The sequence below is a fragment of a genome, unplaced genomic scaffold (assembly GCF_019419815.1).
Source record: "Pyrus x bretschneideri cultivar Hongxiangsu unplaced genomic scaffold, Pyrus_bretschneideri_v1 Contig43, whole genome shotgun sequence".
Lineage (NCBI taxonomy): Eukaryota > Viridiplantae > Streptophyta > Magnoliopsida > Rosales > Rosaceae > Pyrus > Pyrus x bretschneideri.
Genome location: NW_025999757.1, coordinates 1,832,950 through 1,855,701, shown reverse-complemented (window position 1 = coordinate 1,855,701; position 22,752 = coordinate 1,832,950). Strand labels below are relative to the sequence as shown.

Sequence of the window (22,752 nt, the reverse complement as noted above, 5' to 3'; positions counted from 1 at the left end):
TATTTAGGAATATAAGAATATATTATGTTAAATTAATTTTTTTTGCACTCTAATTGTTATTTTAATTTGTTGTTATTTTGATAACTTTTGGTTGTTATTTACTAGTATGGATTAGATGAGCATAATTTGAATTGTTATGAGAAAATGGAATGAATAATATTTATAAGCATTTATGTTAAATTAACGATATTAAATATAACCTAAACTTATAATATTTTAGGAATATAAGAATATATTAATTAATTATTTTTTGCACTCTAATTGTTATTTTAATTTGTTGTTATTTTGATAAGTTTGATAACTTTTGGTTGTTATTTATTAGAATGGATTAGATGAGCATAATTTTGATAACTTTTTGTTGTTATTTTAATTTGTTTTTACTATAATAGGTGTTGAAAATTAAAAGATTGCAATCGTGATAGAGTTCGAGGGGTGAAACCGTGAAAGATAGAAATTGAAAATTCTGATAATTATGCCTACATGACAGGGATTGAAAGATTGTAGGCATCTTAGTGTCAACGTAACATTTTGCCTTCGTAAAGTGGTAAAATATGGACAAGAGTTGGTTGACAATACCCCGAAATTTTGAAGAGTATACAACTAGAATTAATTTGTTTTTGGATCAAGCAGTTGCAAATGGTGTTGGTCCTGATAAGTTTAGATGTCCTTGCAAAAGATGTTGTAATCGATATACTTTTGTTAGGAACATTATTGTTGAACATCTCATATTGTATGATATGGATAAAGATTATAAAAACGCTTGTTGGCGAGCAAAACATTGGAGAACAAAATGTGGCAATTGGAGAAGAAGAAACAGGTGATGAGGTGATTGGCATGCATGATTTTCTTAATGATGTATTTGTCCAACCATTAACAGAAGAAGGTGTTGGGCCATCTACTGAACCCCCTATTGGGGAAGGGCATTCAGAAGAGGTGCAGACTTTTTTTAAGTTGCTTGAAGAGGCATATCAAGATTTGTGGCCAGGTTGTAAGGAGTTTAAGAAATTGGAAGCAGTTGTAAGACTGTATCAGATCAAGTGTTTAGCAGGAATGCCTGACGAGATCTTCACCACTTTACTGAAGTTAATTAAAAGAATGTTGCCTGAAGGGGATTGTTTGTCTGAATCCTGTTATAAGGCAAAAAAGCTTATAAATGACTTAGGTCTGTCGTATGTGAAAATTGATGCATGTCCCAATGATTGCATTATCTATTGGAAAGATACTTCAGATTTGACCGTGTGCTCGGTTTGTGGTAAATCAAGATATAAAATTACCAATGCAGAGGATAGCTCGAGGAAAAAGGTCGCAGCTAAGGTTATGTGGTATTTTCCTTTAAAACCACGATTGCAACGATTTTTTATGCCGAAGCATATGGCTGAACATATGAGGTGGCATGCAACTGAATGTCCTAAGGATGAGTTTATGAGACATCCTTCAGATTCTCCAGCATGGAAGCATTTGGATAATTTATATCCGGATTTTGCGTCAGAAATTCGAAATGTCCGATTAGGGTTAGCTAGTGATGGATTTAATCCTTTTGGGAAATTGAGGAATGATCATAGCACATGGCCTGTGGTGCTTTCTGTTTATAATTTGCCACCTTGGATGTGCATGAAGCAACCAAATTTGTTATTGTCTCTGTTAATACCAAGACCGCGCAGTCCTGGTAAAGAGATTGATGTATACATGCGTCCATTGATTGACGAGCTGAATGAGTTGTGGGAGGTGGGCATTCCCATTTATGATGCGTATTCCAACCAAAGTTTTGCGATGAAGGCTGCCGTGTTATGGACTATAAGTGATTTTCCGGCTTATGGAATGTTGTCAGGATGGAGTACACATGGCTATAAAGCTTTTCCACATTGCATGCATGATAAAGAATCTATTTACTTGCCAGCGAGTCGTAAGATTTGTTATATGGGGCATCGACGTTTTCTTGAAGATAATCATAGGTTTCGAAGGCAAACCATCACTTTTAATGGTCGTCGAGAGCATCGTAGTGCACCAAGGCAGTGGACTGGTTTACAATGTCTCGAAGAACTTTCCACATTGAGATTTACTTTTGGAAAACCAAACAAAGATGCTTCAGTTGGGCAACGTAGAAGAAGAACTTCGAGCAGTACAAGTAGTAATAGTCAGTGGAAGAAGAAATCTATTTTTTATGAACTACCTTATTGGAGGCATCTGTTAATTAGACACAATCTTGATGTTATGCATATCGAGAAGAATATATGTGACAGTGTGGTGGGAACATTGCTAGATATAGAAAAGTCTAAAGATGGATTGGCTGCACGTGCAGATCTTGAATTCTTGAACATAAGACATAGTCAACACCCACGTAGAGAAAGAAATAGAACATTTCGACCTCCAGCATTGTTCACATTGAAAAGAGAAGAAAAAACTGCGTTTTGTAAAGTATTGTCTACTATTCGGGTCCCAGATGGATATTCATCGAATCTGTCGCGATGTGTGCACGTGAATGAATGAAAAATACATGGGTTGAAAAGTCATGATTGCCATGTTTTAATGCAGCAGTTACTCCCGCTTGCAATATGCCCGGTTTTGCCTAAAGCTGTTACTATGGTTTTATTAGAGTTGAGTGCAATTTTCAGACAGTTATGTAGTAAGAAGGAGTCTGATGAAGGATTTAAGCAACTGAATTCAAGAATTGCCTTGACATTATGTCAACTTGAAAAAATATTCCTTCCTGCATTTTTTGATATAATGGTGCACCTCCCAGTTCACTTGGCAGATGAAGCAGCTCTTGCAGGGCCTGTTCAATATAGATGGATGTATCCAATTGAACGGTAATGAATAAATTTTTAAAATTTTTTTACAATTGTAGTCATAACTTTAATTAATAATTATAATAATTTGTATTTCGTTTTATAATTGTAGGTATTTGCAAACACTGAAGCGCTATGTTCGTAATAAGGGTCGTCCTGAAGGTTCTATTGTTGAAGCATATTTGGTGGATGAGTGCTTGTCATTTTGTTCCATGTATCTTAGAGACGTTGAGTCTCGTCGTACCCGTAGAGGCCGAAATGAAGATGGTATTGGACATGGAGTATCTGGTGGGTTATCAATTTTTGACTCGAAATGATGTTATATGGGTTTAGGAGAAAATGTGGAGCTCGATCTAAATGTTCTTGATCAGTGCCATAGATACATTCTAAATAATTGTGATGAAGTTAGCCCATTTAAAAGGTAAGAACGTTTAATCATACATCTTAATGTTTTATTGGTTTTCTTAACTTTGAAAAAATAATTATCTAAATTGGACATAATTGTGTAGGCAATATGAAGAATTCTTGAAAACTAAACATCGTCGAGAAAGGTCAACTATGCGACAAATTAAGGAGCTAAGCAAGAAAGAATTTCCAGAATGGTTCAAGCAACATGTGAGTTGATATAACAATCATATTATTTATTTATTGTTTTGCATTTTAATTATAACATGTTTATAGTTATTCTGTCAATTTTTATCTTCATACTTATTACAGATGAATTCAAGATATGATGCTAATGACACATTGATATCTCAAGACTTGCATTGGCTAGCTAATTATCCTAGTAGGGTTGTGAGTAGATACAAAAGTCACATTGTTCATGGATTTAGATTTCGTATAAAATCTGTAAATGATAAGCATAAGAATCAAAATTGTGGTGTCTTTGTACTTGCAAATGTTCCTGGAGCAATTGGGCAAGTGAATTGTTATGGCAGAGTTGTAGATATGTTCGAGGTCAAATATTGTGGTCCTCCTGAAGCAGGAGATAGGGGTCGAGCTGTGATGTTATTTAAGTGCGAATGGGTTAATAGTGAAAGTCCACGAGGAATGAAGACTGATCAATATGGATTTACTATTGTAAATTTCAATCAATTGGGATTTAAAAAGGATCCTTTCATACTAGCATCACAAGCATTACAGGCATTTTACATGGAGGACACGATTGAAAAAGATTGGCACGTAGTTGTTCGAACTCAGCCAAGAGATTTATTTGACGTATTAGAGGATAGTGATGCTATTGATGATTATGCCATGCCGAACTTGGATGATCGAATTCTTGATAATGAAAATTTCCATACAAGGGTTGGCGTGGAAGAGACTCCCTTTCTTGGATCATTAGCGTTGCCTAACAGGTTCGTTAATCATGCTAATACCGACGATAAGCTAACAGATGATGACAGGGAATAAATATATTAATTATTTTTTGTATTAATTAGACTCTGTTTTATTTTGTATGCTATGATATCGTATCATAAAATTATATTTCTGTTTTTTTTTTCTTGTTTCCTGTCGCTTTTAACCGACGGCATATGTCATGTGTGTCAGACTTGGCGTCGGTTTTAACCGACGCAACCTTAGCCTATTTCGACGCAATGTTAACCTTACGTCGGTTTTATGCGACACAATATGAGACTATTTTGACGCAAGGTACCTGTTGTGAATCATATGTATTAATGCAAAAAAAGGACGATTATTTTTTATTATTTGCAGTTTTATACCCCTAATAATAATAATTATATATTAATTTAACAGTTTTACACCCCTAAAAACTATAATAATTATATATATAATTATTATACGAATTATACGAAACTAATTTCAACGATCCAACCATCAAACATGTTTGTATATAATTCGAGATCGTATACGAAAAAAATCACAAAAAACAAACATTTTGGGATGAAGTAACGGGAAAATTTTTGACGGTTATCAATGAAAAATGACGATTTAACAGTTATTTTAAGTCCGATTTTGATGATTTTTTATAGCTACACTCCTTGACCCTATTTGAATACAATGAATGAATTTGACCTTCAAATTAAAATATTTATACTAGTGGATTCCACAAAATCTTACGTTATACTTAATGAAAGTATGAATAAACTCTTAAGTGTTAGTGAATCTATCGTTTTGATGGGATACGCATTCTACGAAACTAATTTCAACGATCCAACCGTCAAACATGTTTGTATATAATTCAAGATCGTATACAAAAAAAATTGCAAAAAACAAACATTCTGGGATGAAGTAACGGGACAAAAATGACGGTTATCAACGAAAAATGACGATTTAATGGTTATTTTAAGTCCGATTTTGATGATTTTTTATAGCTACACTCCTTGACCCTATATGAATACAATGAATGAATTCAATCTTCAAATTAAAATATTTATAATAGTGGATGCCACAAAATCTTACGTTATACTTAATGAAAGTATGAATAAACTCTTAAATGTTAGTGAATCTATCGTTTTGATGGGATACACATTCTACGAAACTAATTTCAACGATCCAACCGACAAACATATTTGTATATAAATCGAGATCGTATACGAAAAAAATTGTAAAAAACAAACATTATGAGATCAAGTAACGGGACAAAAATTTTCGACGGTTATCAACAAAAAATGACGATTTAATGGTTATTTGAAGTCCGATTTTGATGATTTTTTACAGCTACACTCCTTGAACCTATATGAATACAATGGATGAATTCGATCTTCAATTTAAAATATTTAGACTACATTTTATGTCATGATGATCAATGAAAATTGAAGATTTTGTAAAAAGAATAAAATGCAAGCTTTGAGTTACATTGGCAAGGTTTAAACTTTTGAGAAATGCTCATCTAATCCATTCTAGTAAATAACAACCAAATGTTATCAAAGTTATCAAAATAACAACAAATTAAAATAACAATTAGAGTGCAAAAAAAATTAATTTAACATAATATATTCTTATATTCCTAAATATTATAAGTTTAGGTTATATATTGTTAATTTAACATAAATGCTTATAAATATTAATCATTCCATTTTCTCATAACAATTCAGATTATGCTCATCTAATCCATACTAGTAAATAACAACCAAAATTTATCAATGTGACATCCCACATCGCCCAGGGGAGTGATCCTTAAATGTATATTCTCATCCCTACCTAGCACGAGGCCTTTTGGGAGCTCACTGGCTTCGGGTTCTGTAAGAACTCCGAAGTTAAGCGAGAAAGGGGCTAGAGCAATCCCATGATGGGTGACCCACTGGAAAGTTGCTCGTGAGTTCCCAAAAACAAAACCGTGAGGGTGTGGTCGGGGCCCAAAGCGGACAATATCGTGCTACGGTGGTGGAGCAGGCCCGGGAAGTCGTCCCGCCCGGGCGGGGATGTGACAATTTGGTATTAGAGCCTAAACTTGGCCATGGTATGCTGACGAGGACGTCGGGCCCCTAAGAGGGGTGGATTGTGACATCGCACATCGCCTAGGGGAGTGATCCTTAAATGTATATTCCCATCCCTACCTAGCAAGAGGCCTTTTGGGAGCTCACTGGCTTCGGGTTCCGTAGGAACTCCGAAGTTAAGCAAGAAAGGGGCTAGAGCAATCCCATGATGGGTGACCCACTGGGAAGTTGCTCGTGAGTTCCCAAAAACAAAACCGTGAGGGTGTGGTCGGTGCCCAAAGCGGACAATATCGTGCTACGGTGGTGGAGCGGGCCCGGAAATTATCAAAATAACAACAAATTAAAATAACAATTAGAGTGCAAAAAAAAAGTTAATTTAACATAATATATTCTTATATTACTAAATATTATAAGTTTAACTCAAATTATGTTCATCTAATCCATTCTAATAAATAACAACCAAAAATTATCAAAATAACAACAAATTAAAATAACAATTACAGTGCAAAAAAAATTGATTCAACTTAATAAATTTATTTATTAAAATATTATATGAGATAACATAACTGATTATTTTTTAATTTTGGGTTAAACTTTTTTATTTTTTTTTGTTTTTGTTTTTATCCTTGTTCCCTTTTTTTTGTAAGTTAAAACTTGTTTTTTATGTTGGGCGGGAATTTTCCCCGTTTTTTTGCACGGGGGAATGGGTTGGAAGACCTTTGTCAGTCATTGTCATGTCAAGTCATGCTTATATTGGTTTTAACCGATGCAAAATTATACACTTTCAAGACTACCTGCTACAATGAATTTTCTGTCAGAGACACTACACAAATTGTTCTTATTTCGACGCAAATTGTTTCTTATTTCGACACAAACTTGTTCTTATTTCGACGTTATGAAAATCTGTCAGGCTAACGTCGGTTTTAACCGACGTAATGTGACCTTATTTCGACGCTACTGACATTTGAGTGAAAACTATGTCAGGCTTTCAGTCAAAAGTATGACAGGCTATAATGGATGGGTCGAGTCAGACATAGTGTCGGTTTTAAGCGACACAAACTTGTTCTTATTTCGACGCTATGCAAACTAACGTCGGTTTTAACCGACGCACTAGGACCTTATTTTGACGCTATGCAAGATAACGTTGGTTTTAACCGACGCAATGGTCTTCCACTGAAAAGTATGTCAGGCTTTCTGTCAAAAGTATGTCAGGTTACGTGTGGCTAGGTCGAGTCAGACCTTGTGTCGGTTTTAACCGACGCAATGTGTTCATATTTCGACGCTAAGTTTTTATCCATATTTAATCTTCTTTATTTCCCTTCACTTCTGTGATTCCACTTCTGTCTCGCGTCTCTATCCCCCATTTCTGGCTTACTCTTTCCCCCATTTCAGCCATATTCCTTCTCCTTCCATTAAATTTTGCTATGGATAATTCTCGTGAAGATCAACGTTCTAAGGAACTTCATTTGGAAGAGGACGAGGGTGATGCTGGTTCTTTTTTGAATTGTTATTAATCTTAGTTTTTATTTTTATTTTTTTGTGTGTGTTTGAACTATTATTATGGCTAAACTGAAAATATACATTTGTTTCCTGGTTTTTAATTGTGTTTTTGTATTAACAAGGTACATCTCAACGAAGGCGTGGACCCTCAATTCCTAAATGGACGAAACAACTTTGTTCGTTTGATTCGTCCGGAAAATGCATTAGTGATAATGCTAGTGCTTTTTCAAAACATGTAGCAGCGGAGGTTAGGGACTATAGAAATCTCCCGTTGGAGAAAGATTGGCATAAGGTTATGGAAGAAGATAAGGAAGCTTTCTGGAATAGAATAAAGGTATAGGTGTTTTTATTTTTAGTTGAAAATATAAGAATAAGTCAATGACTGTAATAATAATTGACTAGCGTGATTTTTTTTGTTTTTTGTTTTTATGGATGTAGGGAAATATTTTTTTTGAAGATGCATATATAGTAAAAATGCCTTTGATCGGTCATATGACGCTTAAGATTGCGGAGCATGCGCACAAAGAGTTTAGAAATAAGTTAAAAAAAAAAAGTATTATACTAAAAGAGCAGAAGAGGTGCGCAGCGAGCCTCCTCCTGATGTGATTCCTGCCCAGTGGAATGATTTGTTGGCATATTGGAATAGAGACAAAACAAAGGTAAAACTTACATGATTTATTTCGTTATAACTTTAAAGTTGCCTAATATAATCTTTTTTTTTCTTTTTTTTTTCCAGGAGGTTGCTGAAAAAAATAAGATTAATCGGGGATTGAAATCAATGAACCAAACTACTGGTACAAAATCCTTTGCAAGAGTGCGGGAAGAATATGTATGGATTGTACATTTTGAAGAAATGATTAATTTTAAATAATCATATTTATTTTTAGTATGAGGTTTGCTTAAGTTGTTTGTATGAAATTTTATTTTTGATAAAGCGGAAGAAGCATGGGAAAGAAGCAGATCCTGTAACCTTTTTTCGTGAATGTCATACACGAAAAGATAAAACATGGATTGATGAAACATCGGAGCGTACAGGGGTAATTGATTTTTTCGTGTTAGTATTTGATTTTATTAGTATTTATTATCTATAGCTTATTTTTCTGTTTTATGATTGAATTTTTGTTTTTAAAAATTGTAATGCAAGGCAACAATGGAGAGCAATCTGCAAACATTGATTGAGTCGGGCCAGGAGGATAATGAAGATCTTAGGACCCAAGTTTATGTTGATACTATGGGTCTTGAGAGGCATAATAGAGTCAGAGGATACGGTCATGGTGTGACTCTTGATATGGTGTCCTATGCATCTTCTTCATCTTCTACATCAATTTCCTCCAGGAGATCATCTAAGAGTTCAATGGCGTTGCTGATGACTCAAAATAATGAGTTGAAAATGAGGGACGAAAATAATAATAAACGGATTTCGGACCTAGAGAACAAGCAAAATCAGTTGTTTGCATGGTTTTTTCAAAGATTTCAGCCACAACCACCGTATAGCCCGAGAACCCAACAATCAGGCCAGAGTCAACCTCCTCAACAGTCGGGCCAAAGTCAGCCTCCCCCTGCATATCCGTTGCTGTCCATAATCAGTAACCTTCATATCCTATGTATCCGATACCTACGCAACCCATGCCATACATGCAGCAACCACCTATGCCATACATGCAGCAGCCGCCTTATCAAGTGCCAGTATATCGACCTGAGATGGCTGCTCCTAGTGGATTTTATCCTGAAGTTCCAGCTGGGGGGTTTTCTGGAATGCTTGCGGGTGTTGGATTTGATATGGACTTGTCGAGGATTTTTGGATCAAATGGAGGATCTCAAGGAGGAGGATCTCAAGGAGAAGGTTCTCAAGTAGAAGGATCTGGACGACGTTCAGGCGCAGATTCGGTTGGGTAGTTTATTTGGTTCATTTTCTTGTCGGTTAAATATGACACTATAATCGTTCTATCTTTTTGTTTTTTTTATGTTATGTTTGTAATGTCGGATTTAGTGTTTGTTACGACGGATGACTTTTTGTATTTTATGTGGAATGTTAGATGTGCAGTTTGGCACTACTGTTCTTGTTATTTATTTTCATTAATGTTTATTTAGATCTTAAAATTTATTATTTTGATTATATAATTTATTTTAGTTGGAATTAATTGAAATTGCATGCAATTGTCCATCTATTTTTATTATTATTAACAAATATAGTGTCGGTTAAGACTGTTACTAGATTTTATATTTTATTTATTTAATTGTTATCTAACGTCGGTTTAAGGGATATTTTATTTATTTAATTTTATTATAATGTCGATTAAAAGTGACAGTAGATTGTATACTTTACAATTAAATAGCTGATGCACATGTAAGTATGCTTCACTTTAAACCGACGTTAAAGTTAGTGTCGCTTTAAACCGACGCTGTGTAGTGGCGGATTAAGCCCAAAAAGCGACACTGAAGCCCTTTCGCGACGTTAGCAATAGTGTCGCTATTCTAATGCGACATTACATTGTTTAATGTCAGATTTGTGCCAAATTTCCGACAGAAATTTGATTTCTCGTCGGTTTTTCCTCCGCCGGTGATAGCATATATTGTAGTAGTGTTTCTGATTATATCGAAAATTCTAAATTTGAAAATTGTTATCCAATCTGATTTTATTCCAAATTTTTTAACAGAAATTGAAAATGTTGTTTTTGATCCAATCCTACCGAAAATCACCCATATTGCGGTGACATCAGCATTGTCAGATTCATTGACATTTAAGGAGGTGGGATATTCCCGATTTGGTCATATACTGGCTTACAAGCTTCGGCGAGAACCCTGTTCGATCCCTAAGATAGGTTGAGATGAAAAGATGAGGTAGCCTGAGCCCTAGGATGGGATCCCGAATTGGGCTTTGAAAATTGTGGGCCGGATTTGTGCAACTTTGTGTAAATAAAAACATATATGGGCCAAGAATGCCTTATTTTTATTTACTGAAAATATGACTTTAGCCCCTAAAGTTTAATTTTCTCCACATAAAACCCGACATAAGTTTTTTACTCAAATAAAACTCATTGATAAGATTCCACATAAGTAAATTCATTAATTATGTATGACTTTACACATTTAAAAAATTCTAGTGCCTAAAATACCCCTATTTGAATGTTTGATGTATACAATTAATTCCATACATATTGTGAAGGAGAGTGAATGATTTTACAAAAATAAGAAAATAATAAATTCATTGCCTAATATATAATAACAATAAAACTTGCCTAATATATGTAATAACACATGCTTAGTTTAGTCAATTAAATTATATTTTACATATAAATGTAGGTAAATTATTTCACACACACACGCATATATAACAAAAAAAAAAAAAAACACACGCATGCTATAACAACCCGTCCCCAAGTATTATGATTTTTATAATTTCAAAAAGTGAATTTATAAAAATGCCCTTCAAGACAAAGTATTGACTTTTGTTGACTGTCGTGTCGTGACGTGTCATGTAAGGTTCATTTTCTTGGTGTATTCCGTAGTACTTGTCGCTACGGACACATGGGCGCAAATGGATTCTGATTTGGAGTTATAACGAAGGAGATATTACCGTTTAAAGTCGGGGGTATTTTAGTAAATTAGTTATTTTCTGGAATGCTCCAAATTTTTGGAGCAAAATCTAGTGGAGCCACGTGTGTGGCCCATATTAAAAGAAAGAAAGATGGTCGGTGGAGATGGAGGATAAAGGAAAGAAAGGAGGGAGGATCCGGACCAATATGGAAGGGAGAAAAGGAGGAAAACCAATGAGAAAATAGGAAAGGAGGAAAAATGAGGGAAGGGGAGAAAGAGAGGAACTTGCTGGGTTCCCTATTGACCCACGACCCGATCGAGTTTTACCATCTTTTTTAGCGGTTTCTGTCAGTTTTTCCATCAAATCGTTGCCACCCACCACCTAAAAAACCTTCCATGACCTCTCATCTTCCATTTCTAATCAAATTTCACTAGATTTAGCCTTGATTTGAGGAAGAATGGAACCCGTGGGTTCTGGGGGTGCATGGTGAAAATATGATGATCGTGAAGCTAACTCCATCAACCACCACTACCAATGGACTCCCTTCAATCCCAGGAGTAAGGCCCAGGCCTTGGAGGAGGCGTCGGAATTTGTTTGGAGACGAATCAACAACTATCTAATTTTAAGGGTTTGTGGCGGGTTTGGATGAAATTGGGACATTTCTCGGCCAAATTGGTCTTAGTCACAGGTATGAAAGTTGCTCTATTTACTAAGATCTTCAATTTTGTGAAGTTTGAGAATTTTTAGAAATAGTTGAATATTTCAGCGAGTCCGGATGGCCGACCGCCACCTGCGGCGGCGCGTGGGCTAAGACGTCCCCTAGCCTTCCTAGGATAAATTTGAGCGCGGACTCCAGGTGAGTGGGCTTTTGGTTACACACACACACACACACACACACACACACACACATATGCTTTACATTTTCCCAGAAACTGTTTTGTAATGAGCATATTCTTTTAAATGTCATGTCATGCTTGCATTTCATTTTATTATATGCATTGGTATGTATATGCATATTATTGTATAACACTACAGAGCCTATGTAAGATTCATGTGAGTACTATATGATGTTAGTGGTTGCATTGGTTATGGTTATACGTAGAGGTATGTAGAGCTCATTATCCTGCACCCCGGTATTAGTGCTCCTGCCCGTGGCCAGGGCACAATCCTTCACGTGATGTTCACCTATTACACCGCGCACTCACCTTGGATCCAAATTTGGTGCATAGCCCTGTCCTACAAACCACATTAGGTGGTTTTGACTCGTAGGTGACCTGTAATTATTCGCACAGCATTCACGTGATCATAGCATTTGAGCGTACTTATTTACACCCAGCCCTGTCGAACATACCACATTAGGTGGTTCCAACTCTTGTGTAGGAATTGGTTAATGAGCTATAGGTCCAGCCGTACTGGTCACATTCGGTGACTCCAGCTGGCATATCATTTTACATTGATTTATTTCACCTAGCTTACTTATTTCATTGCTGAGATACTTGACATGGCATATACTCGGTTTTCACTACTTCGAACATGATTTATATATACGTATGTATTATTATTTTCTAGAAAATTATGCGGGTTTTACGGTGAAGGGTTATAACGTTTTCATAAGGTTTTTATTAAAAACTTTATTTTCAGGCCCACTCACCCTTGTTTTTGCGCCCCTCCAAGTTTTAGCTGCTAAAAGTTCGTATCGACAAAGATTCTTGGCAAATCTCAGTATAGGTGGTTACCTTCGAAGGTATGATCTTTACCCACACTACTGAACTTTACTTATGCTCTGACGTCGCATGTGAAATGGGTTCATCCCACTCACAGCGCACTCTTGTGTTTAGGTACGTTTAGGTTTAAATTTATTTACATTTTCTACATCACTATACTTTATGGCTTCGTCAGCCTCCGGGTGTCGGCCAGCACAACTCGATTCAAAGTCCTAATGGACATTCCGGGTCGGGGTGTGTCACATGCTATATGTAAAAATTCAAGCAAAATAATTTACCTATAAAAAAATGTTATTTGATTCAATGCACCTACTATTCAACTTTAAAAATGTTATTTTTTTTTTACTCGAAAAAGATGTTAGATTTCAAAATTTAAAATGTTAGATTGCTTAAAAAAGGCAAAATAATTTACCCAATAAATGTAAAGTACATGCAAAATAATTTACCTACAAAATAAAGTAAATCCCAAAATACATGGAAAATAATGTACCTACATACAAAATAATATTATTTTATTCAATATGAGTTTACCTATTATTTGTACATATAATAATAAAATGTGTCCAATATATATACCTACATAATGAAGAAATTATTTGATTCAAAATTAATTTACTTACAAATAAAGCAATTTTATTTTGATTCAAAATTAGTTTACCTATTATTTGTACATATATCTTATAATAATAAAATGTGTCAAATATATGTAATAATACATGGAAAATATATAACCTACAATATAAAAGAATGTTATTTGTTTCAATAGTAATTTACCTACAAAATATTCGTTATTGCTCGTCATAAATTTACATATGGGTAGATTAATTAGTTAACATGTTTGAACATATAGTAGTACTATATATACATATATATATATATATATATATATATATAGATAATTTGAACATATAGTAGTACTATATATATATATATATATATATATATATATATGTTAGGGGTAATAATATATAGTAATGTGAGCATGTGAGTAGAATGTGAACGTTGACACACCCCGACCTGGAAAGTCCACTAGAATTCTGAATCGAGCTGTGCTAGCCGACACCTGGAAGGTGACGAAGCCATAGAATGTGATGATGCGTAAAGTGTGAATAAATTTAAACCTAAAAGTGCTTATATACACAACTACGTGGTGAGCAGGTATGGACCCATTTCACACGTGATACAGAGCATAAAACAAGTATAGTGAACAAAGGTAATAATCATACCATCAATATATGCCATTAGAACTGGGAGTGCCACATGTTCTCGTCGATACAGAACCATGCTACTAGAACCTGGAGGGGTGTAAAAATAGAAAGTGTGAGTCGTCAAAACAAAGATTTTCAAAATAATTTCCATTATCAAAGGTGGTAACCCCTCGCCGTAAAACTCAAATAGTTTCCAGCAAATCATACTACGTAGAAGCATGAAATCAAACGTATACCAACAATAAACTCAGAAGTATAATACTACTCAACATCTCATTAGCAATATAAATAATCATGTGCCAAATGACGCTGCGGACGCTTAGGTGAGATTCAGGTAAGTACACTTTGATGATAATGATGATTGATGAGATATGCAATGAGATATGAATAAGTCGTACAGGTCGATATAGGTGTGAGTTCTCATAAACAAAACCGTGAGGGCATGGTCGGGGCCTAAAGCAGACAATATCGTGCTACGGTAAAGTCGAGCCCGGAATGTGGTGGGAGCCCAGGCTGGAATGTGACAAACATCCAATTCAAAACCAATTAGCAATGGGTAAAGAATATATGATCTTTTAACTAAAGCACTTTCATTTACAATGTGAGATATTTTAAACACTATTTTTTAGGTCTCATCTCTTTATTATACTGTTGAAAATTGTAACTTTTCAGATTTAAAGTACCCTCAAAATCTACGGGATAACGTCAGAACATTAGAATGTGACTGTACGTACAACTGACCAGAGTTTACTATAATTTATAAATCGTATACATAAGAGAAAATTGACGAATTAATAATTTACAACTAATGCACACTAGTTCACATGAGAACTGAGCATCAAATAAACTAATGGTAATAAAGGATATTGAAACCTTACTCCCCAGCACCCTGCCTGCAATAGCTAAACCACTCAATGCTCCACTTCCATACTGTTTTTTTTATTGGAACCGCTTCCATATACCTATGGGTTACTGTGTTAGAATGTTGATCGAACCAACACTATTGCATTAAGAAACCAAATTTGGGGAAGCTTCTCAATTAACTTTTTTGCCAATCTACTATATAATATATGTATACAAATATCCAGCTCATTTGAAACCAACCCTACATGAAAAGGAGATTATAGATTATAGATTATAGAGTACTCCATATGTGATTGTTAACTTTCTTACTTTCTAAGAGACCTAAGCTCATGTGGTTCGGTGAATATTTTAAATTTTCTATTGCATGTACGCACAAATCTTTTCCATATTTTTATACGTATACAACGGAAGAGACTAATTAAAAGGCATTTAGAGGTCGATGAATGCTGACCAACTAATTCATCACTGTCATGAAGTGTTCACCCAAACAGCTTCCTTAAAGGCGTGGATTTAGTCCACATATATAGGCTCTGTGTGTGTGTGTGTGTGTGTGTGTATGTTAGCCCCATAAATCCCTAAACTTCCATTAATAAATCATGAATTTTAAAAACTAACCTCTCTAGCCTTCACCCAATTTTAGAACAGAGATTGAGTGTAATTGTAGAATGCCTTCACTTCACCAATGCAGTAATTCCTAAAATCATACGCCTCTGCCAAAATCAGTAAGGCCGTGGCTAAGATGGGTTTAAACCTTTATATATCCAAGATCGTTCAAATTCAAACCGGCCTTTGAACAATCCAGATAAAAGCATGTACTTATTATTTTCAAAACCAAACAAACTGACTAAGTTCGAGTTCAAGGTTCACGCAACCTAAATTCAACTTGAACATGCAAATGTTCGATTTTACAAGCATGTTATACGTGAAATTTATCATTCTCAATATGTTGGTGGTTTATAACACGTGGTACAAGCAGTTTTATTGTTTGAGTTATTATCCAAAATAATAGATGAAAGTGAGGTTATAAGGATGGAATTACCTACGCTGTGCTGTTGCTTAGTTCATTTGCTTATAAGAATTTATCTGTTCATCATGTGCATCAATTACAAAAGAGGAAACTTTCTCGTTCTCCTAATATTTGCTTCATTCCTTGTAAACAAATTAAGAACATGCATGGCTTTACAAAATATAATTAGCAAGGATGTTAATCTTACGTATATACGTGTCTACCGTGATTTGATAATTAATTTCTCTTATAACACTCAAGGTTAAGTTGTAATTACTAACTAATTAAAATAAACTAAATTATTTGGTTATTCAGTTGTCCCAGGTCCAAGAGGGTAAAAAGACAGGCAGGGGCTAGGATCAAGGACGCACAATATGCAAATGGTGTGATTAATCTACGTATAACTTAAGGACAAGTAACATTGAATTGTGCCTCGGTGTAAGAAATTAGGCAGACAATAGACACTAGCTTTCTTGATTCTGTTATTTGTTTCACTTCTTGTGCATGCAGTCCCATTTTTCTAGTGTATATTATATTTAGTTTTTATTCGTACCATGTTTTTGTACCATATTTTCATACCACCTTAGGTGACATTTGATGTGGACAACCACATCATTTGAATTAATCAGATTTTTAAATTTAGTTCATTATTTAATAAACTAATAATTAAGAAAAACTAGTTAATTAAATGATGATTGTTGTATACGATGAGTCTTTCTCCTTCATTTCCTTGGGTTTTGCAAATTTTCCAAATGATGTGGCTGCCCACATCAGATGTCACCTAAGATGGTATAGAAATGTAGTATAAAAACATGGTATGAATAGCATTACTCATAAAAATATGGTATAAAAACATTGGTATGAATAACATTACTCATTTAGTTTACTTTCTCTGGTTAAAAGAAATTTAGTTCTCTCTCTCTCCCCCCCCTCCCCCCGGCCGGCCCCACAAGGCCAGGCCCCCATCCATATATATATTTTGAAGGAGGGGTGAGTTGCATCTCTTTCTTCTGGTGGGTGTGTCTTGGGACCCAACACAATTGAAATTTGAGAGAACGGGGAAAGGACTGAAGGGGAGACCACCCATCTCTTCATTTCCCTTTTCTACTACTAGTTCTTAGTCCTCACCCATACACCTCCATGTTCTTGTGCTTTCTAGACCGACCAACCTCTTAAATCTCTTATGATATCAAATACCAGCATTTAATGCTCTCATTCTCTCTCTCTCTCTCTCTCTCTCTCTCTCTCTCTCTCTCTCCTCTCCCTCCCACTGCATATATCTCATCAGCCACCAGCTACCATAGTACTTCCAACACCCCATTACTTAACCGAGCTTGCTTTAGTCTCCATATCTCTATATCTGCAGCATTCAAAAACGAATATATAGCCTGTGTTTCTCAATCAATATGTCAACCAGTACTGCTCATTATCTTCTTCTTTATCTTCTATGCCTTTCTTTCCATGCATGTAATGCCCGGCGTCTTGGTGCGGTTCATAAGGAGCCTGACAACAAATTTCACCTCATCAACAAGGTAAGATACGGTGCATATATATGTAGTTAAATAGCTTTTCTTATATCTTTTTCATTTTGAGTTGTGTCACAACGTAAATAGTTGATTGGGAAAGAGTGTTTGACATTGGTATCAATTTACAGTACCTAATGCAGTGTCAATACATTATTAGCTCTACGTTAATTTCGGGTATTATTTCATTATATCGGCAGTGTATCAGATACTGTAGATTGGTTCTTGTAATCAACTTATTGCCACTCCAAATCCAAAAAATTGGATGAAATTATACCAAGCCAGTTAACTAATTAATTCACAAGCTTTATGGTTTTGTGCAGAGTACTAAAGCAAAGGTTTCGGATCATAAAATTCCAGCTATGTCAATGATGAAGTCTTTCTCATCAAAGCCATCACTTGATCAAGGGGATAAAGGAGAAAGCACAGAACTACAAAGTGATAGTATTAATAATAAAGAGCCGAAGCACACAAAGACCAATGATGATCTGAAGACCATTCCGAAAAAAATCATAAAAGGTTCAACCTCAGCCCCAAGTGCTGATCATCCAATAAGTACTTCAAAGCATGATAAGTCGTCTTTCGTTTCGGTTTCATGGCGTGTGCCTCGCAAGAAGCGTGGAGTTCAGAAGCAACCTGGGTTTAATCTGGACTACTCACCCCCAAAGACACACCCTCCCTCTCATAACTGAGACCTTCATAACATATATCATTATATATCGAACCCTAATTTTGTTGCTTTACCTTTTTTTTTTTTTCCGAGCTTTTGCTTTAAAACTAATATATATACTTCTCACTATCTCTTTCAATCCATTCCACCAATATGCATGTGGGAAGTTATTGCAGTCAAGAAACCAGTAGGGCCTCACAGAATTCCTCCTAGCTTCATGCTCTTGCCGGCAAAAAGTACTATATATAAGTTATGACATATGATATGACTGTATAACAAAAATGGATATTGTATTTGTTACCAGGCTTTTCAATCATCCATTATTATATGTACATCACAGAATGCCTCATCTTCTTCTTACATATCTAATATCTTATCAATGCTGTTGTAGTTAATTACGAGTAGGCCAGGACTCCCATAATTTAAATATACAGGAAAGTTTGAATGAAAAGTAGTTTACCTGCCTAGTTTTGCCTTCTGTAAAACACGTAAATTTACCAGTGGTAATCGTAAAGCTCAGGACACACACACAGATCTTTGATATATTTAGTTGTGATCTTTTAATGAACATGGAGCTCAAGAAACCCTTCAAATTATGGAGGTAAAACAATAACATAAAAGCAGTAAAGACGTCCTATGATACATGACCTGATCGTATCCATTGATTGGTCGAGCGCATAAATGTATCAGATATGAAGTGGTTGGTTTTCAATTAGAGTAATGCTAGAGAGATTAAATTTGCAAACTAAATGATATGTCACAAATAGAAATAAGCACGTTCATCAACACTTAAGTAATAAACTAATTATTAACTTACATGTCCTTTAATTTGTAAATTTAGTCTCTCTAACATTATTCTTTCAATTAGGGAGGGAGATGCATGGCGGTTGTAGAATGACCCCACACTTCTAGTTGAAGTTCATATAACATGCATGGCATTGGTATTTCTTCTTTTTTTTCTTTTCCTTTTCGGTCAACAGGTATATATATATAATTCCTTTAAGGAAGGTTAATTAGCAGGTGGCTTTCTAATGCAACAAGTTGATATATAGTAGATATATCGGTGTTATATCTTTAATCCCCTTTTAGTCTTTCTGGATTTGGATTTTGAATATAAGTTCTTCTAAGAAGTAAAAAGAAAATTCAAAGTGAATTGCTACAAGAGTATTTGCCGGCGAAGTCCACCGGACAAAAATTAGAAAAACTTTCCCACCCATGTGATAGTCGAGTGGAATAGGAAAACACTACGTGACAACAGTATAAGTGGCGTGTGTCCATGTCATAAAAGTCTTCTTCAATGTTAAGAGTCACCTAAAGACCAGAGGCTACATGGCATTCTTCTTCTATATTCTGCCTTCTTCTTTTCCCATTCGCCTTCCATATTCCCGAATTCCCCTCTTTACACTTCACGAAAGGCCCCTCATCCTCTATAAGTTAGGCTCTGCCACTAAGTATATCATTTGGTAATTACAACGAGTCCGACATAATTGGTATAGTAGAGTACATCTAATTGGTAAAGGTTCAAATTAATACACCACTTGTTTTCGAGATAAATATGTGTGTAGCTACATATATAGGGAACTATTAATTCTAATATATGGCAATAGCTTGTTCGATTCCTTTACACGTTAACTTGGGGATTTTTGGAGGGCTTAATTAGGTTATGACTACTCCTTGTGTTGTGCCTTTTTGAGGTCGTTAACAATGCAGTGAACTTCAAGCTTCAAAGAAATAATCTTTTTCTTCTTTTTTATTAGTTTGTTATGCCAAGAAAAGACAGTGAACCTTTTTTGCTGCTTGACCTTCATTACCTTCTGCATATTGTTCATACAACCATATTTCCCCAAGTCAAGTTAATTTATTAAGAGATCTCATTAATTTATTAATATTTCTTTTTTAGTACATCGATATTTGTTACACTAAAAGGAGGGGGAGTTCAGCTAAGTCATACAATGGGCAACTTAATTTGGTATCGAATTCGTCATTCACGAGATTCGAACTTAAGACCTCTTACTTTCAAATGAAAAAGAATATCATCAGACTATAGTACTGAGTGACTTAATTTATTAATATTTGAGATCATTAGTTTACAAAAAATCAACTTAATAAAGTGGTCAGTGTCATTAGGCATGCACCATCTCCCAGAGGACCCAAACCTAACCATGAGAGACATAAGATGCAACATTTTCAAGGGTGTCCCCAAAAACATATAAACTATAAATGTAATTCAACTGCAACTTTTAAAATCCCAAAACAATAATTAAGAGATCAATATATCGATTTTATGGGTAATGGAGACAAACATCCCATTGTGTTCCTAGTAGCCAAAATTCTTAACAAATCCATAATTTGGGAACCCTACGTGCCTCTTCCCAATGCGATCCAACGGTTCATATTGAATACGCCTAATCCCCATCACCAAAATGTTGTTAAATTCCGTTCCTTGTTTGTTTGTTTTTCCAATTATTTTTCTTTCTCATTAAATCCCAAAGAAAAAAGATTAGGGCAAAAAAAAAAAAAAAAAAAAAAAAAAAAAAAGAGAGAGAGAAGACAGCTGGGAAAATATACAGTTTCCAAGATGGGATCGTTTCCCTCTACTTAACAACCAGATTGAAGCTCCCTATACATTTTGTCTCCCAAGATTTAGTGGAGGCAACCTAATTTAACCAATTAAATATCCTTTTTCTGAGGCTCTATGGTCTAAGAAAATTGTAGTCATTTACCGTTGGATCTTAATTCAATGAAACCTAATTTAACCAATTAAACACCTATGTAAATGTATAGTTTTTTTTTTTCTTTTTTTGGAACAAACGATAGTATCTACACTAAGGGCGTGGGGGATTGGGCTAAGTCTTACAATGGGCTTGCCATAATAATATGGTTTAACTTCGCATTTGACGAAAATCGAACCTAAGACCTCTCACTTATAAGTGAAGAAGAATACCACTAACTCATAGTACTAAATGGCATGTAAATGTATAGTTATCTAATCTACATTTAATGAAACCCTCTTTGTCAATCAAAGGATGGTGAAAAGACATTTTGTTGTTTTTTATTTAAGCCTCACCTAAATGTGATTTTGTCATCTCTAATTTAAAATAAAAAAAAAAAAACTCAAAATCAAAAATTAACCTCTTCCTCTCTCCCCCCACTCCCACGTTCTCCCTCACTCTTACTCTTTTCTTCAATTTTAAAAACAAAAGTAAAAGATTTCACACACATTTTGTGTGTGTGCATATACTAGTATATATTGTAAGAGTTATGTTTTCTAAGGCTCTACATATGGTTCAAGAAAATTATGATCATTTACCATTCCAATCTTAATCCAATGAGAAAAGACAAAATACAACAATGAAATTTAAATCTTTCCATCGTTAGATTAAAATCGAATAGTAGAAGAACACAATTTCCTTAAATCATGAGGTTGTTGGTGAACAAGGCTCTTCTCCAAGAATTATTACCTAACACTAGTACAAAAATAAATTTGCGCGACGCATCAAATTTCGTCGCCCAAAGTGTGTTTGCGCGACACTATACACAAAGCGTCGCGCAAAGCTGTTTTGCACAACGCCACTTCACGCGACAAAGGCGAGGTCGCGCAAAACAATTGCGCAAAAGACATTTGTGTGACCCCTATATGCGTCGTGCAAGATTTTGGCGCTAAACGAAGGATCTTTACCGTTTTTTTTTTCTAAATTTGCACGACGAAGGTGGAAACACGTCACGCAAAATAGCTTTACTCGACATAGTTGGGAAGGCGTCGCGCAAAACAGCTTTGCGTGACATAGTTGGGCAAGCGTCGTTCAAAACTGATTTGCGCGACCAAGGTTGTCGTCACACAAAGATGTTTTGCGCTACATGTACCAATCTACGTCGCGCAAAGCTATTTTGCGCGACGCAGTTGTACCTACATCGCGTAAAGACCTTTTTTTTTCTTTTTTTTTTTTTTTTATCCCTTTTGCTTTTCTTTTGGGGTTCTTTCATTGCCTTTTCCTTTTGTGGTATCCACTTTTGTAAATGTTTTAAATTGACGATCCACTTGTGTAAATGTTTTTTGACTTTGCGCGACGAAGGTCCTGCGTTGTGCAAAGTCTTTTTTGTCCTAGTGTGATCAAACGGCAACTGTTGAGTTTATTTAATTTTGTGATCACAACGAAAAAAGGATAAATCGGTGATTCCTGTTTTATATTATTTTCCGACTTTTAATGTTCAAGTCAAATGCTACATTAATTAGAAAAAGGATGAGTATTCACACTGTTTTAACTATTGAGATGTTATAATGGATCGAGTTGAACTCTTTGTTAAAGCTCTTGTATATATTAGACTCATCTTGGTAGACAAATAATAATGTTGTTAGCCACACATTCTTGTAAAAAATCAATCTCATTTTTAAGAGATTATTTTTGTTAAATACAATTCTCAATTTACGTCATCTCAAATTACATCGTTTGAAATCTTTAATTTTGAAACAATATAGTTGAATATAACTTTCAAGATCAAGTAGTATTTTTCAAGACTTTTAGTTTTCATAACAT

The 22,752-nt window shown here is 35.0% G+C and overlaps 2 protein-coding genes across 2 annotated transcripts; both read left to right on the top strand.

Moving 5' to 3' along the window:
* Positions 1–636: 636 nt before the first annotated feature.
* Positions 637–2,487, top strand: LOC125469455. The gene has a single exon (XM_048566801.1). It carries the CDS (start codon positions 637–639, stop codon positions 2,485–2,487), a length of 1,851 nt encoding a protein of 616 aa, XP_048422758.1.
* A 14,866-nt stretch (positions 2,488–17,353) lies between these two features.
* Positions 17,354–18,507, top strand: LOC125469444 (root meristem growth factor 10). Its single transcript, XM_048566783.1, has 2 exons — positions 17,354–17,556; positions 17,871–18,507. Exons 1-2 carry the CDS (start codon positions 17,431–17,433, stop codon positions 18,237–18,239), a joined length of 495 nt encoding a protein of 164 aa, XP_048422740.1. The 5' UTR covers positions 17,354–17,430; the 3' UTR covers positions 18,240–18,507.
* The last annotated feature ends 4,245 nt before the right edge of the window (positions 18,508–22,752 follow it).

Excerpts from the sequence above, each read along its gene's own strand:
- LOC125469455 (XM_048566801.1), top strand. The coding sequence starts at position 637 with ATGGTGTTGGTCCTGATAAGTTTAGATGTCCTTGCAAAAGATGTTGTA.
- LOC125469444 (XM_048566783.1), top strand. The coding sequence starts at position 17,431 with ATGTCAACCAGTACTGCTCATTATCTTCTTCTTTATCTTCTATGCCTT. Across the intron at positions 17,557-17,870 it reads AATTTCACCTCATCAACAAG|AGTACTAAAGCAAAGGTTTC; the intron begins GTAAGATACGGT and ends GGTTTTGTGCAG.